The sequence below is a fragment of the Penaeus chinensis genome, chromosome 12 (genome assembly GCF_019202785.1).
Source record: "Penaeus chinensis breed Huanghai No. 1 chromosome 12, ASM1920278v2, whole genome shotgun sequence".
Taxonomy (NCBI): Eukaryota; Metazoa; Arthropoda; class Malacostraca; order Decapoda; family Penaeidae; genus Penaeus; species Penaeus chinensis.
In genome coordinates this window covers 37,388,020-37,397,965 of record NC_061830.1, presented here as the reverse complement: position 1 = coordinate 37,397,965, position 9,946 = coordinate 37,388,020, and the positions used below count along the sequence as shown (strand labels likewise).

Genomic DNA, 9,946 nt, shown 5'->3' with positions numbered 1-9,946 from the left:
AGTCTCCTCCTCATCCTCCAGTCTCCTCCTTTTCCTCCAGTCTCCTCCTTATCCTCCAGTCTCCTCCTTTTCCTCCAGTCTCCTCCTTTTCCTCCAGTCTCCTCCTTTTCCTCCAGTCTCCTCCTTTTCCTCCAGTCTCCTCCTTTTCCTCCAGTCTCCTCCTTATCCTCCAGTCTCCTCCTTATCCTCCAGTCTCCTCCTTATCCTCCAGTCTCCTCCTTATCCTCCAGTCTCCTCCTTATCCTCCAGTCTCCTCCTTATCCTCCAGTCTCCTCCTTTTCCTCCAGTCTCCTCCTTTTCCTCCAGTCTCCTCCTTATCCTCCAGTCTCCTCCTTTTCCTCCAGTCTCCTCCTTATCTCCAGGTCTCCTCCCTTTCCTCCAGTCGTCTCCTGTTCCTCCGTCTTCCTCTCATCCTCAGTCTCCTCCTTTTCTCATGTCTCTCCTTTCCTCCAGTTCTCTCCTTTTCCTTCCCGTCGTCCTCTCATCCTCCAGTCTCCTCCCTTTCCTCCAGTCTCCTCCCTTTTCCTCCAGTTCCTCCCTTTCATCAGTCTCCTCCTTTCTACGTCTCCTCCATTTCGCTCCAGTCTGCCTTTTCCTCCAGTCTCCTCCTTTTCCTCCAGTTCCTCCTATCCTCCAGTCTCTCCTTTTCTTCCAGTCGTCTCCTCATCATCCAGTCGCTCCTTGTCCTCCAAGTCTCTCTGATCCTCACGTCTCCTCCTTCCTCGTGGGCCGCTTTTACTCCTGTCGTCCTCCGATTCCTCAGTCTCCGCACTGTCCTCAGTCTCTCCTTGCCTCGTCTCCGCCTTTTCCTCCAGTCTCATCCGTTGCCTCCAGTCTACTCCTTTTCCGCAGGTGCTCCTCCGTGTGCTCCAGGCTCTCGGGGCCTCAGGATCCGCCGCAGTGCGTCCAGGCTCTACCATTCGCCAGCGCCGTCCTTGTCCTCGTCTCCTCCTCAGCCTCAGTCTCTTCCGTGTCCTCCTGTCGCCTCCGTGTTGCCTACTGAGCGCCTTGTCCGCCAGGTCGTCAGCGCATCGCAAGGCGAAGACGGCGGCCGCTGGTCTCCGCCTCTGCGCTGGCTCCGCTGTGCTCCGTTCGCCTCATCCTCAGTCTCCTGCCAGGTGTCCTCCAGTCGCTCCGTTTTCGTCAGGCGCCTTGATCCTGCCAGTCGCCGCCTTATCCTCACAGGCTCCGCTCAGCCTCCTGGTGCCTCCTATTCCTCAGTCTCCTCCTGGCCGACAGGCGCCGCCAGGGGCCGACTGATGGTGCGAAGCGGTTGAGCTGGCGGCGCCATCTGCGCCTGGGCCGCCGGAGCCGCAGGAGCAGCCGGAGCCGCAAGGGCTCGCCGGGGCCTGCCTGGCGCCTCCGGGTCCGCCAGTGCGCCGCGGTGCGCCAGGCGCCGCTAGTGCCTCCAGTCTCGCCTCAGCCGCCTGTCGCTCTCTCGCTCGCGCTCGCTCACGTCTGTCTACACGCTGTGCGCTGGCTACGCGGGGCTCCGCGAGGCTCCGGCACGTTGCCTCACGGCTCCGCCTGATCCGCCTGGGAGCCGGCATGTGGGCCCCATAGTCCGCCAGGCTCCTCTATCTCCAGGCGGCAGCCGGAGCCTACTGGTCTCCGCAGGTTCCGCCAGTCGAGCCTTTGCCTTCCAGTCGCCTCTTTCCTCAGTCAACTCGGGGCCTCCCGGCGACTCCGCATCCGTCAGTCTCCTCTCATCCTCCAGTCGCTTCCTGAGCTCCTGTCTCTCCGTTTTACGCCCCGTCTCCTCCTCGCCTCCTTGTTCTTCCTCAGCTTCCTCAGTCGCCGCCGTTTCTCCCGTCTCCGCCCAGCCGCTGTATCTCCCTTGCCGCCAGTGCTCCGTCCTGTCCGCCCTGGTCGCGCCGTTGCCTCCTGTCTCTCCTGTGACGCCCAGTCGCCGCCGGTTGACTCAGTCTCAGCCTGGTTGCCAGTCGCCGCTGTTCCTCCGGTCTCTCCTTATTCCTACTGTCCCGCTTTTCCGCGTCGCCGACTGTTCGGCCTGTCTCCTACTGGTCCGCCATGTCTCCTCCTTTGCCCTATCCAGTCTCCTCCTCTTCGCCAGTGCCTCCTGTCCGCCAGTCTCGCTTTGCCGCAGGCTCTCCTTTTCCGCCTGGCTACGCCGGTGCCGCCCTGTCTCCGCCTGGTGCCTCATGTGTCTTTCGGTAGAAGCCAGTCTCTCCGGTTCCTCCTGTCTCCGCCGATCCTCCGTCTCCTCCCTGTCCGCCAGTCGCCGCCTTGCGCCAGTCTCCTCCGTTTGCCTCTGTCTCAGCCTGATCCTCAGGTCGCCTACGGGGCCTCCTGGTGCTCCTACGGGGCATCCAGGCTCATCCGCAGCTCCAGTGCCTCCCGACGGTTTCGCCAGGAGCCGTCGCAGCCTCCAGGGCCTCCTTTGCCTCAGTCTCCGACGTTGATCTCCAGTCTCCGGCGGGTTCCTCAGGAGCACGACTCTCGCCAGTGCCGCTCAGCTCCATGTCGCCTCCCTGGCGCCCTGAGCAGCCGAAGTGGCGATGTCTCCTCCTGTTCACTCCTGGGCCGACTGGTGCGCAGGCGCCGCCGTGGCAGCTGTCTCTCAGCAGCCTCCAGGCGCCGCTGGGCACGCCAGGTCTCGCTCATCGCCAGTCGCCGCTTTTCGCCAGTGCGCCACTTGCTCCAGTCTCCTCCACTTTCCTCTGGGCTCCTCCCGGTCCTCTGTCTCCGCCTTTTCCTCCGTCTCGCTCTTCCTCTGGTGCCTCCGGTGCCGCCAGTCGCCGTCCTAATCGCTGGTCGCGCCGGGGCCGCCAGTCGGCCGCCGCTGCTCCAGTCGCCTCCTGTTCCTCCAGTCTCGCCCGGGCCGCCAGGCTCAGCTCGTGCGTCCTGGTCGCCCGGGCCTCCAGGCGCCGCCGGGGCCGCCTGGCCCGCTGTCAGCAGCCTAGTCGCCGCCCTGGCTCGCCTGGGAGCGCCGGTTGGCGCCAGGTCCGCGGCAGCGACGGCGCCGCGCTGCCCGCCTGGCGCCGCTGGTGCCGCCAGGCGCCTCCTCTGCCGCGGAGCACGAGGAGCCGCAGGCTCGGCCGCCGGAGCCGCCGGCGACGCCGGTGCCGCCCGGCTCGCCTGATCCGCCGGCTCCGCCGTTGCCGCCCGGTCGCCGCCGTGAGCCTCCCGTCTCCGGCCTTTGCCGCCCGGCGCCCCGGGAGCCTCCGTCTCCGCTTAGCCACCCGGCGCCTCATTTGCTCGGCGCCTCCGGTGACGCCACGGCTCCTCCTGTGCCGCCGGGACCGCATTTTCCTCCCGGCTCCGCCGTAGCCGCGTCCTCCGCCGGTAGCCTCCCGGAGCGCGGAGCCCTCCGGGCGACGCAGGTCGAACGGCGCCGCATGGTAGCTCCCGTCGAATCTTATCCTCCCGGTTCCTCTTTATCCGCCGGCGAGCACGGAGCCGCCGGTCGCCGGATTCCGACGGCGCGCCTGTCCTACCGGCTAGCCGGAGCGACGGCGCAGTCTGTGCAGCCGGAGCTCCGGTGAGCACGTCGCATAGTAAGGCCTCGGACGCCGGCCGGTTCCTCCCGGCGCAGCATGTGCGCCAGGCGCGAAGGAGCGCCCGGGCTCCGGTTATCCGCCGTCTCCGCTGTTGCATCCCGTCTCCTCCCCGTTTCCGAACGGTGCGACGCCGGTAGCGCCGGCTCACGCCTGTTCGACCCGGCGCAGACGGTACCGCCCGGCGACGACGTAAGCAGACCGGGCTGCCGCTGGGTCCTCCAGTCTCCGCCGTGTCCTCCGTCTCCTCCTTTGTCCGACCGGAGACGCAGGTCCTCCCAGGCGCCGCAGGAATCGCGTCGCTCCGCGTATCCGCCCGCGCTTACGTAGCGCCCGGGCCGACCGGTTCGCCCGGTGCCGCGTTTTCTCCGGTCTCATCGTTTCCGCACGCGCCTGCCGGAGCCGCCCGTGCCCGCTCAGCAGGTGAACTTCGGCGAGCAGGTTCCGCACAGGCTCCGCCGGAGCCCGAACAGGCGCCGCCGGTGCAGACCGCGCTCGTCGCCCGGCTCCGCCGGAGCCGCCCGGCGACGCGGATGCCTCCCGTGCGCCGACGGTGACGCCAGGGGAAGACGGTGCCGCACGGCGCCGCCTGGTATCACCGGCTCCTCCAGGTGCCCGCCCCGGGCGCCGTAGCCGCCCGGCGTACGCATGTGCGCCGTATCATCGGAGCCGCAGGGCCGCTAGGAGCCGCCGGGAGACGCCGGTTCCGCCCGGGCTCCTTTTCCGCCCGGTCGCGCCTGTGCACGCAGGCAGCCGCCGGCATGCCGCCCGGAGCGCAAGTTGACCGTCCCGGCGCTCAGGTGCGCACCGGAGACGACGGTGCCGCACGGCGCCGTCCTGAGCCGCCCGGGCCTACGGTGCCGCCAGGCTCCGCCGGTGCGACACGGCTCCACGCGAGACGCCGTCGCCGCAGGAGCGCGGCGCTCGCCGGAGCCGCCCGGCGCCTCCTGGTAGCGCAAGGCGCCGCCGGAGACGCCCTCGGCGCAGCCAGGGAGCCAGCTGCAGGGAGATCGCCGGGCGGGGGGGGGCACGGGGTCCGGGGTGCTGTGGCGGCGCAGGAGGGCTGCGGCGTCACGGGCGTGCTGCCGAGCCGGGGGATGTGGGGGAGCGGGTGGAGGACGTGATAGGCGGTGGGGGGCGGGGGGACGCAGGCGCCGTGCGGACGGAATGCACGGGCGCGCACGTGGGCTGTGTGGGTGCCGCTGGTGAGGCGGGACGGCAGGGGCTCTGTGTGGTTGAGGCTGTCGTGTGGCCACAGTGGGGTGCTCGGCGCTTGGCGGACTGCGGCACGCCTTACGTATGGTTCCGATCCGTTTCTCCACCCATGGTCATACCCTATAAATGTGCCTTCTGGAATTGTATATTATAAGAGGAGAGAAAAAAGTTATAAATAAAGATTGAGTATAAACCACAATCACCGAATACAGGGAAAAAGAAAATTATAAACAAATATAAAAGAGCGAAAATAATTAAAAAAGAAAATAAGAAAATTATAGAAAAAGAAATAAATACATATATTAAACGAAAATTAAAAAAAATAAAAATAAAGAAATAGACAAGAGAAAATTAGAAAAGAAAGAGGTAAATTTTAACGAGACGACGAATCTTCCGGGCGGGCAGTTTAGGGAGTGGGTCACCGGGGGAGGGGGCGGCGGTCGGTGGGGTTGGGGGTGGTCATTTCGGATCTGTTTGAGGGAGTGACTGCATTTGGCGATGGGTGGGTTTTGGGTGGGTGGGTTGGGGAGCACAGGTCGGGGGGTGGTGGCTGGTAGGGTGATGGGGGGGGTGGGGGGGGGGGAGGGGGGCGGGTGTCTGTGGGGTCGGAGGAGGGGGGTGTGGTGTGTGGGAGGCGAGGGAGGGGCGGTGGACGCGAGGGGCGGGAGTGGCGGGACGGCGGGGAGGGTAGACCGGGCGGGTGGGTTGGGGGGGGGGGGGAGGGTGGTTGGGGGTGGGGGGGGGGGGCTGTGGGGTGGGGTGAGGGGGGGCAGGTTTGATTGTGGGGAGGTGTGGGGGGGAGGGGGCGTGTGGGGTATTGGCTGGGCTCGGGGGGCCCCAGGGGGAGGGGGGTAGTGGGGTTGGGAAGGGGAATGGGCTTGATTGGTGGGTAAGGTCAACTTATGTGATGATGCCCTGCCGGCTGAAGTTGGATGTGGATTACGATGTAATTGGCAGAGGGGGTTGTATCCTTCTGCTACTAGATGGTGACGATTGTTTTCGTTTTTGTTTTAAAGGCAACTGAGGAGCTGGGTTGAAGTCTTGGGAAATGTGGCTGAGTAATGAAGGCGAAGTGGCTAAAGTTTAGCGTTGGGGATGTGGGCCATCGGGCGATGAGTTTGGCATTCTGCGGGGGTCACTATAGACACGAGAGCGTGCGAAACGGGAATCTGGGTGGGGGGGTGGGGGGGTGGGGTGGGGGGGGGGTGGGTGGTGTTAGCGGGGGCTGCGGGGCTGCGGATAACGGGCTCGCGGTTTGACCAACGTTTGCCCTTCGACGGGGAGGACGAACCCTCTCCCGGCCGGCCCGCCGAACGCTAACGGGACGCGCTCCCTCAAGCTCAAGGGACGAGGCGCTCCCGCTCAGCATAACGGGTCCGCTCGCACCTCAATCACCCTTTAGCCCTCGACGCCTAGGGATCATGAATATGGGTTCTTAGACTCTCGCCTCCTCTTCCAGGCCTCATCACCGGGCCAGCTCTTGCATTCAGGCTTTCGTTTGTCCTTGCTTATTCGACTGGGTCTGATCGTTTTTCGGAATGGTTTGGGGGGGTGTGTGGGGGGGTGGGGGTGTGGTGTGTGGGGTCGGGGTGGTAGGGGTTACGGGGGGTGGGGTGGGGCGGGGGTGGCTGGGGGGGAGGGGGGGGGAGGTGGGGTGGGGTGTGTAGTAAGTGTCTGGGGGGTGTGGTATTGTGTTGTCTGTTTTTGTCACTGTGTTGTGTATGTATTGTGTCTGATTCTGTGTAAGTTTCGTGTGTGTTCTGTGTATGTTTTGTGTGATGTTGGCTGTATGTTTGTTTATTATCGTGTTCGTGATGTCTGTGGTGTATGTGAGTGTATGTGTGTATGTGTGTGTATATGTGTGTCTATGTGTGTATGGTCGTATGTACCTGAATTGTGTGAATAGTGTGTGTATATGTGAGTCTGGTGTGTGGCTGTGAGTGTATGTGTGTGTTGTGTGTGTAAGTGTGTGTCTGGCTGTGTGGCTGCTGTGGTGGATGTGTGTGGATGTGTCGTGGCAAGTGAGTGGCGAAAGTGTGGTATGTGTGTTGTTATTCGTTGGCGTGTATGTGGAAGCGTGTATGGTGTGTGTAGTGTGTCCCGTGGTAATGGTAGTGTCGTGTTCTACTGTGTGTAGTATGTCGTGTCGTATGTTGTGTAACCGTGTAATGTGGTCGTTGTCGTAGTGGGTGTGTAATGCTGGCTGTATGTGTTGCTGTGTACCGGAGTAGTGTATGTCGTGTTGTATGTGTTAGTGTATGTGGTTGTGTAGGCTGTGTATGTCAGTGTATGAGTGTATGTGTCGTCATGTGTGTAGTGGTGTATGTGTGTATGTGTGTATGTGTGTGTAAATGGTGTGTATAGTGTGGTATGTGGGTATAAGTGTGAGTGGGATGTGTCGTGTCTGTGTAGTATAAGTGTGTATTGTGTGTGTCAATTGGTGTTGCTAGTGAGGTATTTGTTAAGGATAGACTGAGATGATAATGGATGTGTACAATATATATATGTTACTTTGGGTATATACATATATATACATTATATACATATATATACATATGTATATACATATATATATACATATGTATATTCATATCTAATATATACATATATATACATATTTGATATATATACATATATATACATATATATATATATTTTTTTTTTTTTTTTAATACACACACACATACATACATACATACATACATACATACATACATACATACATACATACATACATACATACATACATACATACATACATACACACACACACACACACACACACACACACACACACACACACACACACACACACACACACACACACACACACACACATACACACACACACACATACACACACACACACACACGCACACACACACACACACACACACACACACACACACACACACACACACACACACACACACACACACACACACACACATACATATATATTGAATTTGTGCAAAGGATAATAATTGATAAAGATTATTATTTTCTCAGTCATCATTAACCTGAAATTTTGTATACTGTAGATGCAATTATTCCCTACTCGCATTGCACTCGCGTCACGAAACTTTGTTGTGCAAATGATCATTCCAACTGCCTTGCAACGCCGACACTCAAGCCAAAAAAATGAGTTTCTTACAAGAGGCTCTTCATTCACGTTGCAATAGCCTTGAGTTTGTTTGTGTGTTTGTTTCCTCTCTGTTGACACACAGGTCGCTCGTTCTTGCCCCTAAAGGTGGGAGGGGAGGAGGAGGGAGGGGAGGAGGGGGAAAGGGAGAGGGAGGGGAGGAGGGGGAAAGGGAGAGGGAGGGGAGGAGGGGGAAAGGGAGGGAGAGGGAGAGGGAGAGGGAGGAGAGGGAGGGGAAGAGGGAGAGGGAGGGAGGAGGGGGAAAGGAGGGAGAGGGAGAGGGAGAGGGAGAGGGAGAGGGAGAGGGAGAGGGAGAGGGAGAGGGAGAGGGAGAGGGAGAGGGAGAGGGAGAGGGAGAGGGAGAGGAGTCAAGGAGTAGGTGGAGAGGGGTTACGGGAGGGTATTGAGTCAAGGGGTAAAGGTGGGGAAGGGGGAAGAGGGAGAGAAGGGGAAAGGGGAATTACAGATGGCCCATGGATCGAGGGGGGAGGAGGGGTGTCAGGGGAATCACTGACCTATGGGGAGTGGGCAGGGAGAGGGGGGGAAGGGACATTCTTGGTTCATGGAAGAGGGAGAGGAGGGGGGAGAGGAGGGGGGAGGAGGAGGGGAGGAGGAGGGGAGGAGGAGGGGAGGAGGAGGGGAGGAGGAGGGGAGGAGGAGGGGAGGAGGAGGAAGGAAAGTGAGGCAATCTCCTCGGAGTGTGTTTGTTGGTGTTGTTAAGGGTGAGTGTGACGCGCGAGATAACAGATCGGTGCCGAGCTGCCGTGAGGGTAACGCACTTACTTCATTTATCAAGCCATTAACTTCCCTTATCATTTGGTCATTAATTCACCGTCCTCTACTGTCTTGTTTACCTCAGCGTAAACCAAACACTTGCTGGTTATCTTCACATGACAGGGAAAAAAAGAAAAGAAAAAAAATTATATATAATACCGTAATAATGTTCCTTGCCGTCATGAACACACACTCCCAGAGAGAGAGCGAGAGAGCAGGCTTCATCCACTGAATATTAAACGCGTCAGAAGTTTCATAATCCAGCGTAGTTTCCCCTTAAAGTCGAGAAGATTAAGCCCCCTCATAGAAAACGCGGGGAAGTAATGGCGTCTCCGCCCACGAGGCCGACCTTCGTCTTCGTCTCCTTCGCCGGAGACCCGAGCTGGGCGCGAGGTTATTAGCAGTTAGGCGCTTGTGCTGTTGCTTCTGTTTATTTTTTCTCTCTGTGGTCTAGGAAAAAAGACTTGGAACATTATCTTGCAGGTTCTTCATCGCTTCGTCATCGTCATTTAAGCAGCTGTCCGCGCCGCTGCGGGAGATGAAGAGATGAGAGGCTCGAAGCAAGTCAACAAACAGATTAAGACATTCTTTTCAGTCTCATAAACATCCTTGCCCTTTCCCCTCTCCTCCTACTCTCGCTCTTCCCTCCGTTTTCTCCTCTTTCCTTTTTCTCCATTTCCCTCTCCTCCTCATTCCTCTTTATTCACTTCCCTCTCCTCCTTCTCCCTCTTTTTCGACTTCTTTCTCCTCCTCCCCCTTTCTCCACTTCCCTCTTTCTCCAGTCCCCTCTCCTCCCCCTTTACTCCTCTTCCTCTTCCTCCTCCTTCCCCCTTTTCCCACTTACCCTCTACGTATTTCCGAAAGAAGGACTTTCAGACACTTATCATCGTACCTTTTCATGATGGGTTATTCAGGTGAATTTGAGGCCGCGGGCGTGAGGGCGTGAGGGCGTGCCTGAGGTGAGCGGCCGCTGGAGAGAGATCAACTACGTTTCCCAAAATTTGCATTCATTCAGTAGCGTATTGCTTATGGTTTGTTTGTTTGAGGTTTCATAATCGTTTTGATTCATTGCTTCGTTGGATGTTTTTGTTTATTGCCTTGTAGTTATTAAATTATATTCATTATCTAGTTTTCTCTTATTATTTTCTTTCAGTTCTCGTCTTTTTTTTCTCTTTGCCCTCACCTTCCGGTATTTTTTAATTTTGATTTCACTTATTCCATACAATGTATTTACATTACAGTCTCCTATATTTCTCTTCATTTATAGAGTGTATAGCAAGCCAAAAAGATATCGTTA

General features: G+C 58.3%; 1 protein-coding gene across 1 annotated transcript; it reads left to right on the top strand.

Annotated features, from left to right (window-relative positions):
• The first annotated feature begins 2,162 nt into the window (after positions 1 to 2,162).
• Positions 2,163 to 3,506, top strand: LOC125031020 (atherin-like). Its single transcript, XM_047621440.1, has 3 exons — positions 2,163 to 2,193; positions 2,294 to 2,911; positions 2,965 to 3,506. The coding sequence occupies exons 1-3, from the start codon at positions 2,163 to 2,165 to the stop codon at positions 3,504 to 3,506; spliced, it is 1,191 nt and encodes a 396-aa protein (XP_047477396.1).
• Positions 3,507 to 9,946: the final 6,440 nt, after the last annotated feature.